Source organism: Amborella trichopoda, chromosome 10 (genome assembly GCF_054954075.1).
Source record: "Amborella trichopoda isolate Santa Cruz 75 chromosome 10, AtrichopodaSantaCruz75HAP2 v2.0, whole genome shotgun sequence".
NCBI classification, from domain to species: Eukaryota; Viridiplantae; Streptophyta; class Magnoliopsida; order Amborellales; family Amborellaceae; genus Amborella; species Amborella trichopoda.
Window position 1 is genome coordinate 8,206,115 of NC_142345.1, and position 27,500 is coordinate 8,233,614.

The 27,500-nt window shown below is 37.5% G+C and overlaps 1 protein-coding gene across 3 annotated transcripts; it reads right to left on the reverse strand.

Annotated features, from left to right (window-relative positions):
- Positions 1 to 1,782: 1,782 nt before the first annotated feature.
- TTN8 (Structural maintenance of chromosomes (SMC) family protein) lies at positions 1,783 to 25,999 on the reverse strand. Of its 3 annotated transcripts, none has more exons than XR_016041878.1 (18): positions 25,046 to 25,999; positions 22,910 to 23,146; positions 22,411 to 22,644; positions 17,688 to 17,926; positions 11,636 to 11,902; positions 11,217 to 11,487; positions 10,769 to 10,895; positions 8,749 to 8,856; positions 8,558 to 8,665; positions 8,261 to 8,400; positions 7,788 to 7,956; positions 7,579 to 7,695; positions 5,896 to 6,065; positions 4,910 to 5,019; positions 3,936 to 4,315; positions 3,194 to 3,445; positions 2,180 to 2,401; positions 1,783 to 2,097 (listed from the first exon to the last, which is right to left on the reverse strand). XR_016041878.1 is itself a non-coding variant. In XM_088848623.1 (18 exons), the coding sequence occupies exons 1-18, from the start codon at positions 25,481 to 25,483 to the stop codon at positions 2,049 to 2,051; spliced, it is 3,651 nt and encodes a 1,216-aa protein (XP_088704749.1). In that variant the 5' UTR covers positions 25,484 to 25,999; the 3' UTR covers positions 1,783 to 2,048. The 3 variants fall into 3 exon arrangements, 2 of the variants coding, with proteins under 2 accessions (XP_088704749.1, XP_088704750.1); XM_088848623.1 differs by having other exon boundaries at positions 7,579 to 7,787; positions 7,867 to 7,956; XM_088848624.1 differs by having other exon boundaries at positions 7,579 to 7,787; positions 7,867 to 7,956; positions 22,910 to 23,178; positions 25,046 to 25,234.
- Positions 26,000 to 27,500: the final 1,501 nt, after the last annotated feature.

The window sequence follows — 27,500 nt, forward strand, 5'->3', positions numbered from 1 at the left end:
TTTTTTTATTACGGGTGCAGTTTGTAAAGAGCCAAAGGCTCTGAACAATCAAAGTAGAGCGCGTGCACTTTCAAATAGTATCGAGAAATGTGGTTTAAATACTGAAAATCTTTGTAATAGCTTTAAAATATATTTTCATCTTTAATTGTAAAATTTGAACTTGAAAATATTGAAAATTGGCTGTCCAAAAATACATTACAAGATGCACTATTTTCAAACTTGAAAGTTATTTTTTTCTCATGTCTATGTATTTTGATGTCGAGATGATCAATTTGATGATATTTGGGCATCAAAACAAACTTCTTCTATTGAAAATTTTTAAGTATGCTCTAATTTGATTGTTTAGAGCCTCAGCTATATATAAACCTTTTCCTTTTTTGAATATACGTGATGGTGATGATGGGTAAAATCTTGTTTCTAAGACCGTGGATGCATGTACAGCTGTGTGAATAATTCACTTTTGAATAGTTTTACACATTTAAAAATTTCTTTGTAATTTTTAAATGTTGTAAAAATTTTACAAGAACTTGGAAAGGGCTTGTAATAATAATAATCTTTGTCTTTTCCTAATTAATTGAAGATTGGCTACGTGAATCCTGATATGCTATATGCAGTCAAAATACCACAAAAATGATTCAAAAATTCAATAACAAATCTTGGTAAGGGAAGGGCTTGTAATAATGATTCAAGAATTCAATGATACATGGCTTGAGACTGGGAGCCACCAGGCCACTCCAATTTTAAAGACCTTGGAATCGCCCTATGCATGCGCTTTTCAGCTCTCTCAAAGTCTTTGCCAACCACATACCATTTTACTCAAAAATCGCATAGAGATATAAAGAGGAGACAGAACGTTACTGAAGTTACTCTAAATGTTATAAAAACAAAAACCAGAAAATAAAATAAAAATAAAAATAATAACAATAAAATTCTAACCTGGTTGAACCAATTACCCACCAGTTCCTAATCGACGATTTTGTTAATTTTTTGTTGTGGAAAAGACAAGAAGAAATGGACGCAATGTTCTTAAAGTTTTAAGAAAGTGCAGGATCCCAAAAATATTCTAAAACATTATTTAAATTACATTAAGAAAATATTTAAATATGATTCAGTGACAGGGGCCTGTGATCCATCGTTTGGTCCGAACTGAATTGTTAAGTATGATGGGCCAAGGCAAAAGGACCGGCCATCTGAACAGATGGCCAAGTTTCTTTATTGTAGTTAGTACAAGTTTAAGAGCTTGGCCGCTTCAGCGAAGTATTAAATATTAGTAACGACAAAGTCGGTGATAAATATGAAGAAGCCAAAAAAACAACGTTGACCCTCCGCTTTGTTACTCACCTGGCAAAGATTATTTTATCCCTTTAGATGCAAGCTGTTGCATCCATGTAGGCACCTGCTATAGAGGGTAACCACCCACATGTTGCCCAAACAACAAATCTACCTATGGGCAGAGTGGCTCAGCTCGGCTCAGCCCGGCCCTTAAAATGTAGGACTCGGTCACCTGAGGGCTGGGCTAAGGCCAATGCTGGGCTGCCCTAGACCTTTGGGGCCAAGGCCGGCACCAGCCAGGCCAATTGCCACCCTTACCCACCAGCTAGTTTGTACATACTCCCACATTTACATTTGTAAGTTTGCTCAGGTCCGTGTGTAAGTACATTCAACATTTTTTAAAAGTGTTTATCGTTCCGAAAACAGCCTCTATCGAACCAAGTTTTCAAGCAGCTAGTTTCCAATTCTGTGAACAAGGATAGCCTAATTAGGAGAGTGAGATCAGACACCTTTTCTGATGATAGAATACTGAGCTGAAAGATTTAATTTAATCCCACCTCATTTCCTTTGTACCACATGTGGTGACCAAAAAAAACAGAAAAGGCCAAGTACAAGCAAAATAAACCAATCCAAGCCAGGCCAATACTTGCAAAAATTAAAATGGTAAAATGAGGGATCTTAGCTTTTAATAACTGTTTCTTCTAGCAATGGAAAGAACAGTCAACATGGTGTAATATTCACATGCAATGCCAAAATACTGAGAACCCTAAAAGCCTTCATGCTTCGCCATATTTGCTCAAATCGAAAGTCAGGGTCCTCGAACAGCTGAAAGGAAACAATAAAGCAGAATCACATATAGTGGAAATATTATAGCTGTCGAGAGAGAGAGAGAGTGAGAGAGAGTTACCTCTCACTATCCCTGTATACTCCAACTAAACCATCAGCCTTGTCATAAAAGCTGTCCTTGAGAGAGATCACTATACTCTGGAACCCCTGTCCATCGTACTCTTCACCATCTCTTTTCTCATTGTGTGATTTTGCTCTGATAAACCCGGCAACCTTGGCAACATTTAAGTTGTCCAAGGCTGCATCCACTTCATCCAGTATAAAGAATGGAGAGGGTCTATAACTGAACAAACCATATACACAGTGAGTTTTAAAGCAAATACATTCTCATAAGCAAACAGCATTTTCACATTAAAAACAAAGGTCATATAAATTCGAGAGAGAGAGAGAGAGAGCACCAGATACCTTCTGAACTGCAAAGTTTAACTACAAGAAGATAGTGCTTATGCAAGAACAGTGCTAGAATGGGAAGGCCCTGTTTTGTTGCATCCATGCTAGAGAGAGAGAGAGAGAAAGAGAGAGAGAGCAAAGTTGTTTAGTAGGTTCCTGGACACCCAAGTGGCAAGGGTGCATGGTCTGGTAGCACTGGGTGGTTCACTCATGCAAATCCGGTGGTCACTTGATCACTTATTATTATATCATGGGTCTGGTTTCTATAAGGTTGCAACCTTAAACAATTCAATTAAAGCGCACCTCCAAATTTTATCATAATATGTAATTTTGGTGTAAAACATTCTTAGGATTATCTCAAAATCTATTTTTATAGCTAATTATAAAATTTTAAACTTCAAAAATGGTTAAAATCAAATAGATCTATAAACATATGAAAATCTTGAAAATGGACGGTCTAGATAATGTGTTGTAAGATACACTATTTCTAGGACTCAATCTTTTTTTTTTCCATATTCATACATCTTCATGTCGAAATGATCAATTAGAGGGTGTTTCAATATAAAAACAACCTTTTCCGATAGATTTTTGAGGTGCATCTTTAATTCTACATTTAAGGTTGCAACCTTATATAAACTTTTCCTTTATATTATATATATTTATAGAGAGAGAGAGAGAGAGAGACCTGTGGATTGCAAAAATCAACGCAAGAGCAGCCACAGTCTTCTCACCACCAGATAACTGCTCCATCTCTCTAAAACGCTTGGTAGGAGGCATTGCTGTGTACTTGATACCATGCAAGTAAGGATCATCCTCGTTATCTAGGTTCAGATATGCAGTACCCCCGTGTGGGTGGGTGCTAGATCTCGTCAGTTGCTTGTAGATCCTGTCTATGTTGGTCTCTATGTGCTTGAATGCCTCCATGAACAACTCATACCTGAACAAATACATATTGAAATTAAACTGAGAAAGATTCCATAGGGATTGTCTGCCATAATCCAATGAAACATGGAGATACGTTACTTCATTTATCACCGTCCAATGATTTGATGGATTGTAATGGAGAAGAAGTGGCGCCTAAAAGAATGGGAATGATTTCCAATGGAGTCATACCCTCTATCATCACCCATATCCATGGAAAGTGAAATGGGTGTCCATAGGATTATACTTTTCCTGATATTTGTGCTTTAACACTAAAATATTAATTAAAATTTCACAAAATGAGCCCCAGGAATGGGGCAGTACATGTTCATCTCAGAATTTTGAGGATAAAAACTGAATTCATTAAGCAACAAAATATGCTAACGTGGCATATAAAACAACATACTATTGGGGCCACATGGATTACTGTACTGCTTGTCAGGCACTAGCAAATGATTAACAAAACAGAAACAATTGGAGGTGGACACGAAGATTAAAAAGCATACCTTTTTTGCTTTACTGAGTTATAGTGATCGGTTGTTTCTCTCTCTGCTTTCCGGGCCACTTCAAGTTCTTCACTTGCCTCTCTCTCTTTCTCTAGCAGGGCCTCATACTGATCCAGTGCCTTCAAGTTGGGTGCAGTTCTTTCAATTTCAGAGGACAACAAATCCATCTTTTGCTTGAACTCTACCTCAAGCTTATCTCTATCAGAGGGTTTTGAGACATGAAGATATTCTTGGCTAAGTTGGCTGTAGTCAAATCTTGGGGAGGGTTGAGATGCATCAGTATCCATTGGGTCAGCTATGGTTGGAAGCTTTATTTGCTCAATCTCGCAATTCTCCAGTATCTCTTGCCTGCGTGACCTTAACTGTTCAATATGTGTCTCCTGTAACAAAAAAGAAGACTATTATTTTTTGTTCTCACTGATTTTGAGCAAATCAGTTCTGCTACTATCGAAAGACCCAACCAAGTCAGAATTTTGAATCACATTAGAATTTCAGCAGGGGATGAACACCAGAAACTAGGATTTAGTACTTACTGCACAAATTTATTTGAAGATAACTCTTTCCTGTTGTTTTCTTAATATGATCAAAACTGTAAAGTTTCAAATCAACTTCAGCCAAGAAGTTGGTTTCAACAATTAAAATTAGGGCAATCTGAAACGTAACTCTTGGGATTGATATTGGCAATCACAATTTCACAGATATTAGCAACCAAATCAGCAGAAGAAAGAAATATGAATCTTTCATAAATTAAGCTGGGTTTTATAGGGATTGATATTAGCAATGAAATTTTTGCTATCTTCACCCATGTGGATGGGCAGAATTTCTATCAACCCATTCATTTTCTATATTATTAGAAAAATATGAGGGCAGATAACAAAGACATAAAATACCAATCCCCTTTTTCTTCAGTTCAGCTCGTATGTCTAATTTTTAGATCGGCACAAAGTTGATGTTCATAGTAAGCTGAATCTGACCTTTGCATTTATCTGACGTTTCAATTTCCCTATGGTCCCAGTGACACTGTTTAATTTCTTGATTTGCTCTTGTACGAGCTTTTCACAATCATCTGCCTTGGACTTCCAACCTATACAAAGGAATAGAAACAAACATGAAAACAGCAAGTTGCAAACTAAATATGCCAAATGAACACATCCCGAAAAAACAATGGCAAGAAAAACCTTCAGGAGCATGCTGTATACGGTGATCGCTTAAGATATGTTATGCCCTTACAAAGCAGGATTTCTTAAGGAAAGTGCAGTGGCTAGCCTCAAAGGCTATGCCAGTTTTCTTTCTTACAAATGAAAAAACAGACGTTATATGGCTTCAGCCTTGGCAGAAGGCGTCGTATGAAAAAATGTAACCCGAGTTAAGCACCCCCAGAATTATGTCATCTTTTTCTTTTCTTTTTTTAAATGGTTAAAAGAAGTCACAACAGTCACAACTTTATAAAGTTTCAACTGCTCCACATCCTAATCTACCTCATCCTTCATGACCATTATCAAGAAGTTCAAAGCACAGCCACTAGAATGGTAATTCAATTGCACAACCACCACTGGTTGTCCAAAACCAAGAAGGCCGAGAACTTTGCAATCTTTGCTCCTGCTCATTCCTGCTCCATGGTACTAAAGCTATTGCATAACCTTATCAATAACAACAATTAATTTGACAGAAGCATACATTAAAACAAAAGAAAATAGATTCACTGCAAATCTTGCCATTTTCCAACATCATTATATGCCAAAGTGCCATTCCCTGTTACTCAGAATTTTTCTGTTTTCTTTTTTCGACATGTCAGCTTGGCTTCCGTTGTCTCCTAAATCTCATGCAATTCCTTTTGCATGCAATAAACGCAAATGCCAGTGGTAACATTATTACGATTACAAAAGAACTCAAATCCAATTTTAAGATATAGAGAGACAAATAGTTAAACAAATTGAACAGAAAAGATAAACAATCATACCATCAATTTCTTGCCTCATTTCTTCCATTTGACTTTCAGCTTCATCAACTATCCGTTTGGCTTCAATTTCTTTCTTTCGAACTGCTTTTAGTTCTTCCTCCAAAGAAGCAATAGAAGATAGAAGCTTCTCAATCGGGGCATCCATGTCCTGCCTTTGCTCGTACTCCAGCCTACCAACAGATGGCCATGAGTCATATCTCAGGATTAAGCCAATGAAAATAATTTTGAACAACGGTTTTATAATTGCTTAGACAAAGTATGGAAATGAAACCTGCAGTATGAACAAAATCTGTCAACATAATTTGTGCTTTGGTGGATCTTGGATGTGTGTGTGTGCACTTATAGGAAAAAATTTCATCAGCTGGCTGGTTTAAATAGTACTGGCAGGAAGCCTCAGATTCAATGCGAGCATATCCACACAGCCAAAGTGTATGGGCACCTTTCATTTTTCATTTTTTCTATATATCATCTTGAGCTGAAAATTTGTGGAGAGGTGCACAAACTCTAGGGGCACAAGAAAAAAGTATTAAAACAACTGTACTCAAAATAAAAATGACAAAATGCCCCTTCCCCTCTCTGTAAACGTGGACTATACTGAGCCGTCCAGCCTATACTGTAGCACAGGCGGGCTTGCTCCCAAAATCAAGTTCCACACACATACATGCATACATAAATACATACACACATGTATGGACAAACACACATACATACATACATATTTGTTGGATTGCCTCCTCTACAAGAAAGAGGATGACTTTATGCACAAGAGTTGATGCATGGGGATTTAATTACCTATTGGAAGTAATAAGAATTAGGCATACGGCGCATACCATCACCTAAAAAGGAAAAACAGTTCTTCTCATGATTCCAGATAACCCTATATGAGATGTACAAGGCATTAATTAACACTAAGATTCAGATGACTACTTTCATACCGGTGGGGACTCCCTCCAATGCTTAACATGTTACCTTGCCTCTTAATTAACATTTCCAAACAACCAAATTCATCATTCTCAGCAACTGTTTGTGCTGTCTAGGTTAGCATGTTAGTTCCATGACTCAATTTATTGGACAAGAGCCCATGACCAATTGCTAAAACTTTTACTGAATAAAACACTGGTGAAGTTCTTTACATGGATTTCCTCTAGTACTTGAATTCTCCTGTGTCATCATATCCAATACTAGACCGCTGCATGCTACAACTTACTGCAACCATGGATATTTTAAGTTGCAATGTTACAAGTCTGGCAAGGAATAAATGTTTCACTGCACTCAATCTGAAATGCCCATACAGGCTCAATACTAATATGCACAATTGTTAAGAGTATATGATATTGAAGGTCGGGAAAACACATAATTTCCAAATCTGAAGAGAAAAAAGTAGAGATTCTTTGGACTTGCAAGAATTAGGATAAAAGATAGTATCTATAATCCAATGGACTATGAAAAACTATAGTACATTGAGGTCACCACCTCCATTGAAATGTGACAGTGACAGAGAACTGGGACCTGCCACTTGCCTCGTGCCATTTCCTGATGGGACCCACTCTCTCCCCATCACCATCCATCATTTCAATGGGTAGTAATGACCCTAACTATGGTTTTTATTAAAGTATGCTGTGTTGTGGGAAAATGGAGGCATTTCCATAAAGTGTGAATACAATGCAATCAACGAATACATACTGGTACTTAAGTTTGGAGAGTTGGCTGCTCAAGCTTAGCCTTCTCTCTGAAATTTCTTCAGCAGCTTTGAGTTGTTTTTCCTCGTACTCACGGATGTTTGCCACTCCAACAGACTTACTGAAATCCCAATAGATACGATCAACGATCTCATTGATCCTGGTTTCAAGCCGTAAGATGTCCTTGTTTCGGTGTGAAACGCGTTTTTTTACCTGGGAAAGCAGACCTTGAAAAATCAACAGGGTGCACATAGATGCTAGCCATGAAGGGCAGTACGAACCAAACAATCACCTCTGCAAGTTGAGGCTTCAGAGCATCAATCTCTCCTTTTAGAGTGCTCCTATCTTTCTTCAACTTTGAGATCTTTTCTTCAATGCTTTTCTACACAGAAAATCCTCAATGTAAACCATGAGATACTCAAAAGTGACTCAAAAGGAAGAGGGAGACAATCACCAAAGACAATGTTTAATTAGCTGAAAACAAAAGACAATGTTTAATTAGCTGAAAACAAAATAACATGTTTATTAGTGTCAGTTTCAAGCGTGCAGGATCCTTCTCCAAATACAATGTTGCTGCGTCGCCCTCGTAATGGCAAATAGTATGGCTATGAAAATCACATCACCAAGAAGAAAGGTCCTCAGAATCGCTTTACACTATCTCCACGAAGCTTCAATTTAATAAGTACCTTCTCCATTTTAGAATACTGGATCTTTTTTTCAAGTCCAGTAATTTTCATAGATGCATCTGACTCCTTCATCTGCATATCTCTAATTGATCCCAGCTCCTCCATTTCTGCTTCATAGCCGTCTTTTTTCTTTTTTAAGGCTTCAAAATAGAAAAGATATCAGCACGTGTATTGTGAAAAAAGTAACATATAACGATGGTATGCAAATTCGAAAATCTAGACTATGAACCTTAAATAGTTAATTTTCTTTTTTACTTTTGATAAACCTTTTTTTTCAGAGAAATGATAAATACGAACCTTCAATATTTTTATCATTCCATTTATGTGATTTTGCTTCCATTCCTCCACTAATCCCACCAGTCATTGTACCAGCCTTAGTGAGGAGGGTCCCATCAAGAGTAACCACTAAAAGCATAAAAGTTCCCACTGATCAGAATTCCATAAACTGCAAATGGAGAAGAAAATACTGCAAAAATGTACGAATTTACCTTTGTACCTCTCCCCACTCCAGCTTAGATGTTTAGCTTCCTCAAGGCCATCACAAACTAAGGTATTCCCAACAGCATACAAAACAGCCTTCTCCAATGCAGGCGGAAATGTTCCCTTGTTAAGATTAAAAACAGTTTTGATACACTATTATTTCTTGGGTCCAATTACTATGCAGATCCAACTTCTCGTATCACCCAAATGGTGAAAAAGAGATATTTTTAGTGATCAATTCATTGAACCGAACAACTTCTCAATTAAAATTGCAGCCAAGCAGTCAATACAACATAAGGAAAACAAGAAACAGTGGCAGGAAACATATTCAAGGTATCTCAAAATGACAGGAAACATATTCAAGGCATCTCAAATATCTCTCTCTCTCTCTCTCTCTCTCTCTCTCTCTCTCTCTCTCTCTCTCTCTCTCTCTCTCTCTCTCTCTCTCTCTCTCTCTCACACACACACACACACACACACACACGCAAACACACACACACACACACGCACAGAGTGTGTGAGTAGGTGCACGCATTGGACATCACACATGCTTGTATGTGTATGCATCCACACACACATGCAGTGTAAGTGAATGGCGACATGGATGTGCCAACAGACACACTCTTATGCTTGTCGCGGTAATTGCAAGTTCCAATGCCCTTTTGTATTTTTTAAACCAATTGTGCTGACCCTAATAATTTCATATTCTATTAAGAACTAAGTCCATTTAAGATAGAAAACCTTCATATATTATATTATACAGTAAATTCACATAAGTAAATAGTCCCAAAAATCTAGTTACCTACCTAATCACACTACGATTAACTTGACAATCCTGAAGATGCATCCATTTTCTAGATTCCGTTTGCAATTCAGTGTTAGGAATTCTATGGACCTTCACAACAACACCAATGCACAATTGCACATGACTGGAAACCATTAGTGGAAAAGTAACATCAGAAATGAAATTCCAGCGGCGCTCAAAAGTTTCCAGATCAGAATTAGAGGATCTGATACTGATAGCAGGAGCACCCTGGCTGCAAGATTCCTACAACAACCAAACTCTGTAAACGCAGAAAGTGTGGCCATTTCCACCACTTGAAAGGCCAATAACACCTTTAGTTAATTTTATTATATCCATCGTCAATTAAAATGCAGTTTTACATTGTTAACTAGAAGTGAGAATCAGCTTCTGTAAATGCTTAACAGCATAGAGGCACATAAAACTTGCAATTTAGTGGCCATAGACTCGTGCAGAACAGTTTCACCAACCAGTGAAGACACAGCAAAGCCTTAATGCTCAGGGAACTAGCTAGCCAACCCTCCAAATGTTCTTTCATGACCTAACCCATGCACCAAACATCTTCGAGGCAGAACTCATTCATAAGACCATTAATGCTCATAAAGGCATGTATGAGTTGTTGAGTGAAGCTGCACATCAAATACTCAAGGTACAAGTGTGAAACTCCAAAGACTCAGTTTTACTGTTTTCGTCGTTAAAAAAATTGAGTTTCACTTCCCATATTTTCTTTTCTTTTTCAGTTCGTAACTCGTAATATTAATGATCATTGGTTAGTTCATAAACAGGGGTCATGATATCCAGAAATATAGAAATACAAGACTCCAGCTACAATGTCAGTTAAGGAAATGCAACTATTTCTCTTCAACCAACAATTACTGATGAGCATTTTCACTCTACCTAGCTGTAGTTCACAGCCTAATAAATGAGAAGAGAAAAGACCAAACATCTAACTAACAGCAAAAGTGCAGCAAAATATTGCTAAAGCACCAGACATTACGAATTCAGAGGATTGGATATTAGAAGGGAAGAGAATCATGCTTTAAACTTATCAAAAAAAAAGCATCATGCTTTCAGCAACCAAAAATTCTTCAAAATCTTTTGGAAACTACATAGCCTTTTAAATTGATCACAAGATGGATAATTGGGAATATCTGTTCATTATATATATATATATATATATATATATATATATATATTGTTATATGTTGCTACATTCTTATAAGGATATTGAATGATATCAAAGATCAGCTTTGCCGTTCCTCCCAATGTGCGCAACTTTTCAAGTACAGGTTTTACACGGATTGATTGCAAAGGGATGAATGTCTGGGGTGGAAGTCGTTGTTCCTTCAAATACTGCAAGTAGACCAAGAATTTTTTGTCATAAAGAGTGAACTATAGAATGCCATAGAATCTTAACCTTCTTCCTGAAAATATGATAGCAGAAGTAAAGGAAAACATTTTAGCACAAAAAGTAACAAAGCAGTGGTACAAAAGTATGCTAAGATACAAACTGAACCTCTGAATGGTTTTGTTACACTTCTAAATAATAAAGATAACCTAAAATTCACTCACCCATTCTTGAAGAGGTTGCTAACACTGTACCATAAAGAACTTAGGAAAGGAAATAGAAGATCAAGAAAGTAGGGTAAAAGATTAAGAAAGTGAGGTAACTACCTTAATACATTCCTTTCCTGTATAGTCATCTTCAACAACTATCGCATCCATGAATCTTCCCATAGCAACAGTAATTGCAAGGTGAAACTTCTTATGGTTTGACTTGCAAAGGTCTGTCATTCGACCATGCACACCTGGGAACAGACGCTTGAGACTCTCAACAGCCTCTGACAACCTAGCATCCCGCTCATTCTCAAACCTGTCAGCCTTCAGCTCACGTAATTCAGTTTCAACTTCATCAATCCTCGCCTTTAACTGATCATACCTTGACCTGAAGATCCAGAAAATAAAACACAAAAGAACCTTCAAATGAGTCAATGTCCTCCACACACAAATGCAACCAGTGGAAATATACAAAGCAGTACAAGATTTCAATTAAGTTTCAAATCAATAGGAAGATGAGATATGGATCAACTAACTTCGATGTTCGATGTGCTTCTTGCATTTGACTCAATTGTACTTTTACTTGTTTGAGCTCTTCATTGTTTCTCCCAAGTGAATCTATAAGCTTTTTCAGTTTAGCTTCCATTTGTTCCTCTTGGGATGCGAGCTCTTGCTCCCGACTCATCTGTTGTTGAAGAGTCCCTTCCAAGTTCTTTTGTAATTCAGTGTCAACTTGCTGCTGCCGATCAAATACCTCTTTTTCCTCTCTCAACTTTGCCGTCTTCATGCCAGCTTCTTCTTTACTGCAATAGACAAAGATCTAAACCTCAGCTACAACTACTACATTTCCAGGTTAAAAGACGCTCACTATAAAGATTTAGGACAGATGAGATGGATTGTCTTAGCACTTGGAGGAACAGAGACTTATGAACATGTTTGAAAATTGGACACGACATTCCTAGACAGATGAGTACCCTAAAGAACTGTGCAACAGCGATTCTCCACCTTTTTCCTCTCCCCCCACATTCCCCCCCTACGCCAACCCAAAAAAAACCAAAAAAAGAAAAGAGAGAGAGAGAAAACATTTCCTGTGGTCTATTGCTATCAACAGCCACAATATGATCCCTACGTTTGAAGCATAAGAATCACATTTTAAAGGCTTAGACACTCGAATAGAAGGCACTAAGGATGGAATCAGTTCAATGGCCATTAAAGACAGAAGCTCAGAGCTCCTAGAGGGGCTAAAAAGGCTTGATCTTAGGTCGGCCAGGCCTTTTGTCGAAGGGCATTCAATGAAAGTGATCAAGTGGGTAGCAAGAGCAATCCATGAGATTGGAAGTATTGAGAAAAAATGTGTTTGAATTATGAAGACCTTCGCAAGTTTCTTTGAGGTATGTGTAGTGTGAAGCCCATGCAGCAGCAGATGGATTCGCCAAGGGAGTGCTTCCAGCCAATGTTTCTGATTAACTTAACGTAGTGTTGCTTCAAGAGGCCAAAATTTTGTAAACATTACATTACTCCCTGACAGGGGAGTGGTCACAGTAATGTAACTTGTAAATCTTTTATAGTTAATTCAATCAGTCAACTGTTTCAAAAAAAAAGAACATGGAACATCATGGAATGCTATTTTATATCCTCAAGAATCAAAAGAAAGCGATTAAGAAGAAACAGTCTTTTTTTTTTTATAATGTTAAATCCAAACATTTATCTATCCAGCCATGAGGTAAATCAATACGGAAAAAATTATGCATCATTCGCATTCCTGGGGCAGTTTCAAATAGATCATATAGCAATTCTCTCTCTCTGAAAATATAGAAGAAAGGCGTATGTGCACCGCTATCAGCCATAAAAGGTCCAAGCCATAATTAATGAGAAGCTATACGACTGAACTCCAACATAATTACTCTGATATAGCTGGCTCTTCTAGGTACTTGAATATTTCCCAACTCTTCCGGTGCATTCACTGTTATTGCCTCAGTGAACATAGTAGCTAAATAATCCCAACGTGTTACATAAGGAAGATATTGTATGATTGTTCGATTTTCTGCAATTTTTTCCATCCCTCTGTGTAAATAACCTAATATGGGTTCACAGTCAATAACATCTTTACCGCCTAGAGTAACTATGAGTCGAAGAACACCATGCATTGATGGATAGTGAGGACCCATATTGACTATCATGAGGTTGTTTCTTGTAGCTGGTACAGTCATATATTTTCTTTCCCCGATTCAATATTTCATTAATTGCTGAAAATGAAACGAAGTTCATCGAAATCCAAGATCTAATGAACCGAATAATCCATGTTAAATACAAATTTCCAAATTAACGAGTCTTTGGCTCCCGAATATTCAACTGAACGATTAATTTTTTATAACGCACTTTATTTTTCTTTGACAAATAAGCCAACATCCGTTGATGTTTCCCCAGAAATTTACGCATACCTCTTTGGGATAAAAAGTCCTTTTTGTGCAGTTCCAAATGTGAAGTAAGTTTCCTTAACTTATCGGTGAAACAGAATATTTGAAATTCAACAGACCCCTTTTTTTCTTCTTTCGAAATAGATGATATAAACGAATTTATGACCATAAAATTCTTCCTTCTTTTTTCCTTCTTACTTTTCCACAAAGATGGATGGATATATGACTTTTCAATCAGGAAGAACAATGCCAGTCATCTCAATCTAATGCACGCAATAATCTGTTTCAATTTTTTTTTTTCTAGCAAATTAATAACTAAAATCGATTGATTCGGACACAAAAGAAAGGAAATATTTCTCCATTCACGAAAGAGAAGAATTTGTACCTCAGAATATCTTGTTGATTCATTCCTAGATCCAATTGATGCATCACTAAATCCGTATCATGTATCGTAGTTTAAGATGGCGTGTGTATCTATCTGTCTTTCTTCATATACACCGGATATAGTACGTGACGTGATAGAGGATAGATAAGAGAATTTAAGATCAACTAATTCCGAATCGTGGATACATACGTATCCTTGACATACTGAAACGAGTACCATTATTGGTATCAAACCAATTCAACCTCGAACAAGTGCATACTCGAACATCATTGACCAACTCCTCATCAATCTCGATTTATTTCAATATGAAGAAAAATTCAACCAAATTGATTGGCTATAAATATAGATAAAAGATGTTGAATAAAATAAGAAGTACGATACCAAGACCAAGGAAGGTATTGGTAATGAAATGGATCAAACTAAACTAAAAACTTTTCTCTATGTCATATCTTTATATGTAACATGAACAATATTCAAATGGGATTAAGGACGGATCGATGTGATAACAAAAACACAGAACACGACTTTATTTAATTGATTCTAGCATTCAGATTTCATTTGATATTTAATTGAATTGAGGGAGGAGAGGACCGAGAATACCCACGAGACAGGTATCTAAGTCAAAAAATTACGCCATTAACCCTATACAACCTATATCCTTTTGAAGTGGCTGTATCCAAAAGATTGAGGTCTAAAAAAATTGGGCCTATAAGCACGCCCTATTACATAAAGCAACAACCAAAAAATATCCAGTGTCCTAGAAGACCTCGATGGTCCAGTGCAAAAAAGGAGGTGGACCATTCGTTGTCTTCCATGTGCGATCATCGCCGCGCACCATCTTTAGCGAGAAGGTCGGAGAAGTCGTTCGACATCCGCCATGTATGCCTCCAACAGACGTTGGTATCCCTGCATAAGTGGTAAATTTCATCAATATCCTAGAAACGTACCAAGGAGGGGTAGTGGTGCCTGCTGCCCATGATAGAATGTTTTTTGCGTCCCCTTCCCACTAAGGATTGGCCCCAAGATGGATTAAAAAATTACAGGCCCATAAGGAGTGCCAATGCTTCGGCAAATTGTGAATCTCCATGTCCGACATATTCTGAATATGTCATGAGAACATTGCGATTGTGGTCGCGGAAGACTCCCCCTACTCCTGAAGGGCCCGGGTTTCCCAAGGAACAGTCATCGAAGTTAAGCTTTATGGCATTTTCTAGAGGAGGCAACTAGTTGTGAGGTCGTTGTAACTTGAAAGGCTGGAGTCGGATAATATTGTCCCATTGCCTGAGGAAAGAACTCATAGGAATCCCACCAAAGATGTTGTGGGTGGAAGCCCAAAAAGTCACGAGTGATGTAACCTTATGAAACAGCCCTGAAACTTCATTTTTGTGTCCTTGAAAGACCCCCTCATTTCTTTCTAGCCATAAAACCCATACGGTAGCAGCGATTGCTGCCCTCCACAAGGTTCTACCTGCTTTGGGCCAAGGACCACCTAAATAATGAAAAAATAAATCTTTTACCGAAGGTGGGAAGTCCCATTTGAGACTAAATAAGTTGTGAATCAGTGTCCAAAGCTCATAAGCCACACTTCAATGTAGAAAGAGGTGGGGAATTGACTCCTCTTTCAGGCACATTACACATCTGTTTGGGAGTGGCAGACCTCTTTTTTGGAGCTGATCGAGTGTGAGAGCCCGTTGACAGTCAGCTATCCAATTGAAAGACTGAACTTTTGGAGGAGCTATTGTGTTCCACACTTTGGAAAGAGGAGAGATGGGATTTAAAGGGAAAGTAGGAGGCTGGATAAGTTTCTTATAGAAAGAGGCTACTAAAATCTTACCAGATGGGGATAGTGTTGTTTATACCAAAGAATCATTCCCTGATGAAGGTAAGAACACCGGGTGAAGCAGCCAATAAGAATGGTGAAAGCTAATGTTTCCTCTTCAGAAAGATTCCTTCGAAAAGTGGTAGTCCAAGTTCTACGCCCCCCCGCCAAGACCATTTCATCTGCAATACTGGACTCTTTGTTGGAAGCAAGTTGAAACAAGTTAGGAAATAGGTCCTTAAGGGGAGCATGTCCAATCCACATATCAGACCAGAAGCGAACTCTATTTCCTTGTTTTGGATGGAAACGAAGTGTTTTCTTGAAATGAGCAAGAGTGGAGGTGAGAGATTTCCAAACTACTGAAGCTCTGCTTCGTGAGGGCCTTTCAGGTACCCAATTGTGATCCGAAATGTTATATTTATTCCGAATCACCTGTGCCCAAAAAGAGTCTGGTTGGGTGGCCAATCTCCACCACCACTTCCTCAATAGAGCCTTAGATCTCTGATACCTAAACCACCTTGGGCTTTGGGCAGTCGGACTCTATCCCAAGAGATTAGATGATGTCTCATTTTTTCGGCTTGGCCGGACCACAGAAAGTTCCTCATCAGTTGGTCCAGCCTATTAGCCACCAACACTGGCATATGGAAGATGGGCATTAAGTAAATAGGGGAGTTAGCCAGTGTAACCTTGACCAAAGTAGAACGATCGGCCAGGGAAAGGAATATTCCTTTCCATCCAGCTAGACGCCTATCAACTCTATCAATCACTTGAGCCGAATGTCTCTTTTTTGGATTCCCTAAACCTAAAGGTATCCCCAAATAAGTGGTAGGGAGGTCCTCTACTATACAGTCCCAGGATGGAATCAAGGATCTGATTTCTTGAAGTGTGAGACCCACTCCCATCATCTTTGATTTTTCCATATTTACTTTGAAGCCAGTGGCATTCTCAAAGCATTTAAGGACGATTCTGAGGTTCTCGATTTGCTGAGGGACTGCATCTAGCAGGACTAGGGTATCATCTGCGTATTGCAAGTGCGATACCAATAGACCTTGTGAGCTACAGAGGAAAGCCGAAAGTAGTCCTTCCTGGTAGAGACGAGAGATAGACCTGCTCACAACCTTGGCAACTATAGTAAAAAGAAAGGGAAATAGCGGGCCCGCTTGACGGGGCCCCCTCGAAGCAGCAAAGAATCCTTTAGGACTTCCATTTATAAGAACCGAAAAATAGGGGATAGAAATACAGCCTGTTATCCATTTTCTCCATCGATGACCAAAATTCATTCTAACCATCGTCTCATCCAGTAATGACCAGTCCACGTGGTCATATGCTTTCTCCCAATCGATTTTGAAAATCAAGCCTGGTTTCTTGGATAGGTGCCTAGAGTGGATACACTCATGAGCTACCAACGCACCATCCAGGATCAGCCTTTCTTGGATGAAAGCTAATTGGGACTGCGAGATGATGAAAGGAAGGACCTGCTTGAGTCTTGAAGCCAAAACCTTGGCCAGAATTTTGTATGTTGAGTTAAGGAAGCTAATTGGACGAAAGTCCTTTAGCTCTTCAGCACCTTCTTTCTTGGGGACAAGGGCTATAAAGGTGGCACTGATAGTTTTGTCGAGGATCCCCCTATGATAGAATTCTTCAAAGAATGGGAAAACCATCCAGCCCCGGAGCTTTGTTTTTGGCTAACCAGTCCTAAAAAGAGAGTCGTACTACATTCACAAAATTATAAACAACAATAATCCTTTTAAAAGGATCAATGGCACTAGCACCTGCAAATTTGTATGAGAATATGCTACTACCACAAAAATAAAATAACAAAATAAAAAGAGGCTACTCGTCTAAGCAGTTGCCTTTTGCATTTATAGTAGCAAAAAACACGAGAAATTAATAAAAGGACATACGGAATTATCAATGTGGTCACCAAAGCCATTTTACGTGATCAACATTGAATGTTGACAACTTACATTCTATGGTATTCCTTCAATTGGTTGTCTGCTAGTTGGAGTCTTCCCCCAACATCTTGGCCTTGCCCATTTAACTCACTGAGAGATGTGCGGACATCCTGCTCATCTTTCTTTAGTTTCTCAATTTCTTCCAATTTTTTCTCCTTCTCTGCTCTCTTTTTGTTCAATTCCTTCTTGCTGCTTTTAATTTTCGAGTTGATTCGAGATATCTCCTCCTTCAGTTTTAGAAGTTCTGGTTGCTAGAATACAAAAGGGTAACCACAAAATGAAGTCAAGAGATATATCTCACGCAGAATGAAACACAAATTCTATGGAAAAAGGAATTCAGCTACAGTACCCACATTAAAGAAAATCACAGGTAGGTATTCTTTACAGTAAACAATCATAATTCTCATAAACTATTATAGCAAACTTTATGGTGAACTTGCCACACAGAAGTGGCCTAATCTGAAACTGAAACCAAAGCACAATTGAATGACCACAATCACAACAGCAAACAATTTTCAATGGCCAAATGTCATAAAAGCAAACAAAGGACGAACAAGAGAAAAAATCAACAATGACATAAGACACAGACCACCAATTATTCGTCAACAAAAAGAAGACAAATAAACTTTGCAGCACTAGTGCTGAAGATCAAAATGAATCTGGACAACAGATATAGGTCGACTGGAACTTGTAGGAACAACAGAGAAGATTGCTGACAAAGAAATAATCACAAACAAACAAGACATGCTCTGTGAGGATCACAATATTGAAACTTGATCACAATATTGAAACTTGAAAAGGACAACATGTTGCTAGTTGTTACAATTCTTTGGGTTTCTAGACTGTTAATGGTGGCTTGGGTTTCTAGACAGTTAACGGGGTTGGCTCCCTTGCCAAAAAATAGGGCTGGCCATGGGCTATATATATATATATAGAAAGAGAGAGAGAGAGAGAGAGAGAGAGAGAGAGAGAGAGATGTATATGAGAAAAAGGCTGTCCCTGACCGGCATTGTTTTAAAATGCGGCTGCATCATGCGGGATGCGCCAGCAACGGCATCACAAAGCATATGCGCTTTGTGGGAGGCACCCACATATGCACCGCATCCTACCGCATATGCGGCCGCATAGCCGCATAGGGCGCATATGCACCCTGCCTGTGAGATGAAAAATACCTTTTGAAAAGGGATTTTTGGGTCATTTGACCCGTGAAAAAAGAGACAGGTGAGGGGGGGGGGGGGGTTGGGGGAGTGTTAAACCCCCCAAACCAGTAAAAACAGCCACATCTGTGGCTTTTGTCTCATCAAATCGAGGGGCAAAAAAACAGAGCAGTACAAAAAAAAAAATTCCATAATCTTTGAATTTCGTCTTGGAGGATCGTGTTGATTTGAGGAAGTTTGAATGAAGATTTGCCAACATTTCGAAGGTTTCAAGGGCCGAGAAGAAATCGATATTTTCTTCAATTAATTGGTAAGTTTTTATTTTCTAATACTCTAATACTTTTTTTGTGGGCAATGCCTCCTTCATAATCTTCTAGTAACAAGTATCTGGCTTGGAAATATGCAAAACTCAAAAATCCAAAAGACTGAAATTGTGTTGTTTGTACTCTTTGTGAAAATACTTATATGGGCATATTTTTCGACAAAAAGAACACTTCGCCAGTATTTCTGGGAATGTTAGAGCATGCCCACAAGCTACCAAAGAGATTGGATATTAGATAATGCATAGATACCTTGAAAAAGCAAAAAGAAAAGAAGAAAATGAAACGAAAATACTTAATGGATGAAATTCAATTATTTGATGAGGCAAAGAGGTACTCCAAGAGATTGGGTTATAAATATCGGTGGTAGTGTTGGAAAAAAAAAAACCCTAAGGGCCAATGGATACATTTTGTACCCCTGACCCAAAATTGCGGTTCAAGCGAGGAGGAAAAAATCAAAACAAATCACAATTGAAAATCAATAAAAGAAAAAAGAGAGGAAGAAGGTATGTCAGTACATTGCAAAGTGGTTTTATATGGTAGGCATTCCTTTCAATACCATAACACTCGATATTTTTGCATGTGTGGTCCAAGCAATTGGGCCATTTGCCCCAAGACTTAATCCTCCTACACTACATGAGATCAGGGAGCCCTTTTTGAAGGATGTTGTGTCTGATGTTAATAAAATTTTGATTTCTCAAAGAGAAGGGTGGAAGAAGTATGGGGCAACTATTATGTGTGATGGATGGTTTGATGAGAAGCAAGGGCATTTATTAATATTTTGGTTAACTGTCCAACAGGTACTTCTTTGTTAAGTCTGTTAATGCATCAGACAAGACACATGATACTACATACTTATGTGACTTGATGTATGCGATTGTAGAATTCGTTGGAAAGCAACATGTAGTACAAATTGTCACTGACAATGGTGCCACTTACGCTACAGTTGGGCATCTTTTGGACTCCTTGCGTAGCTCCATACCAAAAAAAAAAATAGGTTGGAGTAGAAGAAGTTGAATGATTTGTCTTACGTGCAATATAACAAGCGACTTAAAGAGAGGTATCAAAAGTGCATGGATCTCAACCCAAATTGATTATATGAACCTGATGGTGAGTGCACAAGTGAGTGGACCATAAATCCACAAGCAAAGTGTGTGTTTGAGGGGGTGAATCTTAATAGGTATGATGTCGAGCTAGCGACAAGGGCTAATGAAGAAGTACGGTCAAACACTAGAACCAAAAGAGTAAGTTGAGAGCGAGTCGCATATCAGCTCCAGAGATCGAGGTGGAGAGGGGGCTGACTTAGAGGAGACTGAGGAACAAGAAGAAAATGTGGAGGCCACCGAGGATGATAGTGATGATGACGATGCACATGGAGACTCTCTAGATAACTTGGCTGATTAAGATTTGAGATTTAGAGTCTCAAGACTTGAGAAATGATGATGATCTGTCATGACTTTTGAACTCTTCAATCTTCTGAGACTTTTAGTTTGTAACTTTAAATTTGCAGTTTGAAATTTGTGATTATGGTTTTTGAATGTTTATGAATTATGATAATATGATGTCTTCTTAATTCTATTGTCTTCTATAAAGTTAGTTTCAAGTTTCTAGTTTCTAGTTTCTACTTTCAAATGTCTTCTATGATCTATTAGGGGATAGTAGATACGGAATGTCAGATAAATGATACTTTTGGAGTTAATGAATAAATTAAATATGCATCTGGACCTCATCGAGCCGCATCGCTGCATCAGGCCCCCATCCGTATCAAGACCGCATCCCACATTTTAAAACATTGCTGGTCGGCCTGGCCCAAGTCCTGCTCAACCTTGATCTCAGGCCAAGGTGGCCCAGCCCTCGGGCCAAATTTTGTGGCCATGACCCTGGTTTTTCAGGGCTGGGCTGTCTGGCCCATTGCCAGCCCCACCAAAAGGGACGAGTTAGAAATTTTGTTTGTAGAGGATAAAGTCTCTCTCATTAGGGGCCAATTTCCTACTTGTATGACATATGTATGCTTTTTTATAGTATGCAACAAAGTTCAAACTTGAATTATATTTTTAAAATGATAAATTAACATTTCCTTTTTAATATGATACAAACAGAGATGCATTTCAATGCTGACCAATATGGCTAGAAGCACATGTAAATTGACAGTTGATTAAAAACAAAAAGAACTGTAAGGAGCATACACAGTTCAATATCCCCAGAGATTACTTCTTCGGCACATGATGTAACAAAGTCCTCTATTATCCCCTATAATGAGGCATGCAATCCTTCTGAGCATTGAAATTCCATTTCTCAGTTAATCATACAACAGTATAATTATACTTGCCAGATCTTTGATTTCACAAATATCCCATCTGATAACTTGTGTTGTACTTTCAATCTTTTTTCATCTGCCAAATCATTGGCCTGATGCAGAATTCACAACCATTATTAACATTTTGAATTCATAGCCCACCAAGACTTGATAACTATTTACTTCAGGATTCCACAATTTAAAATTTTCTCAATTAAACTTGATTTATGGTAGAAGTGTCGAGCAGTTCCCTAACTTTGAACTCCAACTTGTCTACGAGCATATCATGAAAAACTTTCAACAAAACATAGAAGTTCATAACCCAAAATTTGTTGACCTTTTGTAATTACTCTTGGCCAATGAAGTTAAAACCTGACCATCAAACATACGACCAACCATATTTGCTCTCATAAAATCTTCAGACACTTCCAAAAAACAATGAACTAATGATAGGGAAAGGAAATATCATCATTGTCATCGTCAAAGCCTCTTCCCAATTAATTGAGGTCAGCTACATGAATTCTGGTCTTTCATTCTATTTTATTAAGGGTTATACCCTTAGTAAAGCCATAAGTCCCCATATCTTTCCTCACTACTTCCAACCATGTCCTTTTGGGCCTACCTCTTGCCCTTTTTTAGCCTTCCACTAGACTTATCTCGCACCCCCTGATAGTTATTGTACTGCTTTGCACCACACATGTCCAGCCCACCTAAGTGTATTCTCTCTCATCTTATCGCCTATTAGTGTCATACCTAAATTTTCCCGAATGGAAATATCAAGTTCAAAATTTTCATCATCAGATAACTACATGTAATTTTACACCATACAGGTGTTGATCATTTGTACAAACATCCCATATAGTTGAAGTAAATTGCAGCAAGTGAACATCACAGTTTCCATAATGTTGTCTTAAAACATAAAGGATCATACTCATCTATGAACAAAAAATTCAAAAGTTTACCTTTTTATCAAGATCAGCTTTCTTCTTTGCAAACTTCTTTTCACACAAGAGAGCTTCTTTCAAGTACCCAGCATGTTCTTTCTTTTTGTCATTGACATCATGTTCACATTTCTCCTGGACCTTCACCAGATCCAGAAGATTTCTATTGTCATCTTCAAGCTCATGTTCAGTCTTCTCCATATCATTTTCAATGTTAAATACTTGCCACAAACGGTACTCTTTTTTCCGAGATTTCTGCAAGAAATTATGTCAGCCATCTGAGATATATTAAAGCAAACCCACACATGGTTGAATTTTGATCCTCCCCATCCCAAAAATAAAACACAAATAAAAGAATATCCCGCAATTAAAAAGGAAATCATGTTTTGAAATAGCTACAGTAGACTGGTAAAGCAATCATTGTATACAGCTATCACCGGTAAGGAAAGGAGATTAAAAACCAACCAAATAAGACAGCTGACAAAAATAAATCCAAATGGGCAGTAAACAAACCACATACCAACTCCTCTTGCAAGCGAAGGTGCTCCTCAGCTTCTTTTTTTTGCTCTTTCTTTTGTTTCCTTTCCAAGACAACAGTCCTCTTCTTTTGATAAATGTATGCAGATTTCTCTACAGCCCTTTCCTTCTGCTCTTCCAGGCTCTCATAATCTTTCTTAAGTTCATCAGAACCAGAAATTTGCTCAAGGAGGGCTGTGAGTTCCTTAGGATTCTTTGAGGCAATAGACTCAACATCACCCTTCAGCAAATGACTTTATATCAGCTATAAATCTTTGGTCATTTTATGGGAACAATAAAAGCTGATCGTCAGAGCAAGAAGTGAAAGAATGACAGCCAAACAAATTGTTTTTTTTTTTCTCTCTCTTTTTTCTTATCATAGGAGCCACAAAAACTTGTAAACAGACCAACAACCAAATTTATTTGATGAGCAAGTTGGGGATAAGGTGTTCAAGATAAACAATGCAAACAAAAGGCAGTTCCCTATAAGACCACATAAGAACAAAGAGAATTGAATCGTAAGCATCAGCTTTTAATATATAAGACAATAACAAGTCAAAGTGTCAAAACATTCCAAACAAGGCACTAAGAGAATTCCTCGTGAGGACATAAGGTACAAACTGAATAACTTGGGTCTTTACCATGTATTTTTTCCTATTTTAATCACATTAAAGTTTGATGCTCTACAAAGTCTAGTTAGGTTTTGATTAGAAGTTCTCGGTTTTAGCTGGCAGATATGGATAGCAGAAGAAAGCTAAGAAAGAATTGAAAAAAAGTCTTCAAAATATTCTCTTTTGTGGACTGAGTTTGGCGGTTAGGTTTTTATCATTTGTTTGCAAGAACAATGCTAAAGTTTACCAAGAAGATCCAAATCATGACAACCAAATTCTCTCTAAGTGCATAAAGGCCTTTTGGTTTTGGTTGGAAAATTTTCGCTACATATTGCAGTGACTAGCAACTCAGTTTTGAAATGGTTTCATTAGGATTAGAATTCTTGACTTCTCTACAACTTCTGGTTAAATACCTAAAAAATCATCCTCAACTCTATCAATGCACAAAACAAAACTTTAGGGGCTGTTTGAATAGGGAGTACAAGTTGCTTCACCAAACCATTCTACAAAAGCACCCATTAGCATAGAAGCCATTCCAACATGCAGTGGAGGTAGGCCCCACATCAAACACCCAATTTATGTGAGTTCGGTGTATAGGGCCACACCATCCACTGCCCAAATACACCTTTAAGATTCCAAACCATGACACATTGAGAGAGAGAGAGAGAGAGAGAAGAAGAAGAAGAAGAAGAAGAAGAAGAAGAAGAGAGGGAGAGAAAGAGAGAGAGAGAGAGAGAGAGAGAGAGAGAGATTACAGACCTATACTTGGTGAAAGTACGGGCCTTACAAAAAAAACAAACTGAAAAATGGGGCATGACATAGTATTAGAATACAAATGAATTTTGGTCAAACATTGGTATAAGTTCAGGCTAAAATTGTGAAAATCACAATTTTAAAATTATAAGAAAATAAAATCCAAGCTTCATTCCACCCTTGTTACATTAAAATTTACCTTAAAAAAAAAACCATGTTAAGAGTTTCTGATTTTCAGACAAACTTCAACCAAATAGAACTCAAGAAAAACCACACTTGAAAAAATGAATCAACATATCAAAGTCTAAAACACATTAATTCTGCCCAAGCACAGGGATATAAATTAAAAAAACACGCAACTTCCAATTTAAAGATTTCATCTCATAACCTATTTGAGTAACACATTAGTTTCCTAAAGTATTTTCCCCTTGTATTTCCTAAATCATATTGAAACAAAACTCAGACCCAAATTTCAATAAAGCTTCAGAAACACTGAGCTAAGCATTAATAGCTGTTATATTACTGCTTATTAATGGTGACAATCAATAAGCAATTCAACTAAGGAAATAGCCAGAAATTCTAAATTAGTGCTAGCTACCAAATCGAGAAGAAAAGTAGTGAAAAGACAAGAGTTTGTGAGAAACTAAACTCTCATGAATGGCCAGAAAAACCCACCAAATCCATATTCTTATGAATTGCCAGAAAACTTAAGAAATGTGAAAACCATATGATAAAAATACTAGGAATCCAAGAAATCTCAAAATCTTACAAATTACCTGAAAAACCAAGAAATTCCGAGCCTTCACAAGAATTCCAAAGGACTTCAGCCGACCACTATACTCATCCCAATTCACAATTCTATCATCGATTCGATAATCACTACTTCCAGCCCCAGTAATTGTTCTCGAAAATTTGACATGCTCACCCCCAGCTGTCTCGTAAACGAGTTTCACCGAGGCTCTTCTCCCTTTCTGTTCCTTATCTCTATCATCGCTGGCATAAATTAAGTCCCTCAAATGAGCTCCTCTTAATTGAGCAGATCGAATCCCTAGAACAAAGCTTATAGCATCCATGAGATTCGATTTTCCTGCTCCATTTGGTCCAATAATGGCTGTGAAGTCTCGAAAGGGACCAATAGTCTGGTTTCCTTTGTAGGATTTGAAGTTCTCGAGCTCCAGTTGCAGGATTTTACCAGAGGAAGGGAGAGAAGGCATAATTGGAAGTTACAGGAGGGCATGAAATAAGGTCTTTGCTCCACTGAGGTGGGAATTAGGTCATGGCTGAGTATAGCTTTAATGGTGCAATCCGGTACATTTCGGGGTTTCCATGCAGAGTGCACTGGGAAATTGGTGGGTTAGGGTTTGTTTAAAAGGAGCTTGAATGGCAGAATTCGGATGAATTCAGCTAAGAAATAGGGATTCACCATGCCATTAAAATGGTGATGCAGTTCTGAAGAGAGTAGAAAATGGGGAAACTAGGGTTCCTGAAACAAACGCAAATGCTATGGTTTTGCTTAAGAGCGGGAATTAAAACTCGGGTTTGTTTGAGAGGAGCTTTAATGGAAGGCTTCGGTTGATTCCAGGCAAGTGGGGAGAGAGAATTAGGGTTTTTGAGAGAGGGAAAAGGGTCAAATTACGGTTTTGAATAAAGGGGAATGGAGAGAGTAGGGTTTTCTTCTTTTATGTGAATAAAATTCGGTGGTTTTGAAAAGTAGGTAAAAGAAATGGCGCGAGTCGGTAGAGTGGAAGACTGTTATTTATATGCCGAGTGAGAAAGCTTACAGCAAAAGCTTGCCAACAGTCCTCTGTCGCAATAATGCCCCGTAATCCGATTAACCCGTAATACGTTTTAAACCATTTTAACGTTGGTTTAGTTCCTGTCGGGATCGTAGATTTGGATAAGAACTAGTTTTGGGATGATATGGATCTCATTATGATTATTTCCCTATAATCCCTATTTGGAATATTTTTTTAGAAGTTTCTTAAGTCACTTTAAATCCCCTCCATAAATCTTTATTTGAAATTTTATTTATTTTAAATATTTTTTGGATTATGACTCAAAACAATCTAGACTTGGTGTGGATCGTCGATCTAGCAATCTGACACAAATCTATAGATGAACAATCTTCCCTACAAATTCAGGTTTAAAAATATTGAATTTTCTTTTATGCTATTGTATAAAATGAGACCATTTACTTTTGATACAAGGAGATCACAACTTCTTATAACCATCACATTTGTAATTTGATACTTTGAATGTATTACAAAGTTCAAGAAAATTCTTTTTTAACTTTGAACTTGGTCAATTTAATAAATGTGGCCACCCAATTTCCACATCCAATGGTTAAAATTAATTGTAACCATCATGTACCAAAGGTAAATGGTCTCATTGTATACTTTTTTTTTTATTATTATTATACAAGTAAATTGGTAATAATAATAATAAGTGAAAAGTTAATATAGAGCCGAGGCTCTAAACAATCAAATTAGAGCCTACCTCTACCTCAAAATTGTCACTAGAAGATGTTTTGATGCTCAAATATCCTCAAGTTGATCATCTCGAAATCAAGATGCATGGACATTAGAAAAAAATGGATTTCAAGTTTAGGAAATAGTGTGTTTTGTAGCTCATTTTTTTATCGTCAAATTTCAAGATTTTCAAGTGTTCATAGATCTCTCGATCTACATTAATTTTGAAGCTTTTAAACTTTACAAATAAAGATGAAAATATATTTTAAGGCTATTAAAAAAATTTCAACTATTGAAACCACATTTCTCGAGACTATTTGAAGGTAGGCTCTAATTTTATTGTTTAGAGCCTAAGCTCTATATAAACCACACCCTAATAACAATAGGAAAAGGTTTATATAGAGTCAAGGCTCTAGACAATCAAATAGAGCATACTTCAAATACAAAATAAGGTTGTGATTGTCAGATTGATATAGATTCAATCTGAACTATTGAACTCATATATAGCTGTAAGCTAACTTTAGTATTTTCTTTATATATATATATATATATATATATATATATATATATATATATATATATATATATATATATGGGAATGATTTCATACAACGGTTATATAGTAATATAATGCCATCCCACTTCTAAAAAACCATATTCGTAGCATTTGTATTACACCAAAAATTGCACATACCCTTTCTTCATCCCAATAGTCAATTTTAAAAAACTAATAATAATTAAATTTTCATCATAGATATGGTTA

Bases quoted from the DNA above. Each gene is read 5' to 3' on its own strand.
- TTN8 (XM_088848623.1), bottom strand. From the start codon at position 25,483: ATGCCTTCTCTCCCTTCCTCTGGTAAAATCCTGCAACTGGAGCTCGAG. The intron at 8,401-8,557 runs GTTCGTATTTAT...TCTATTTTGAAG, and splicing joins GAATGATAAAAATATTGAAG to CCTTAAAAAAGAAAAAAGAC. The intron at 5,020-5,895 runs GTATGATTGTTT...TCCTTTGTATAG, and splicing joins AATGAGGCAAGAAATTGATG to GTTGGAAGTCCAAGGCAGAT.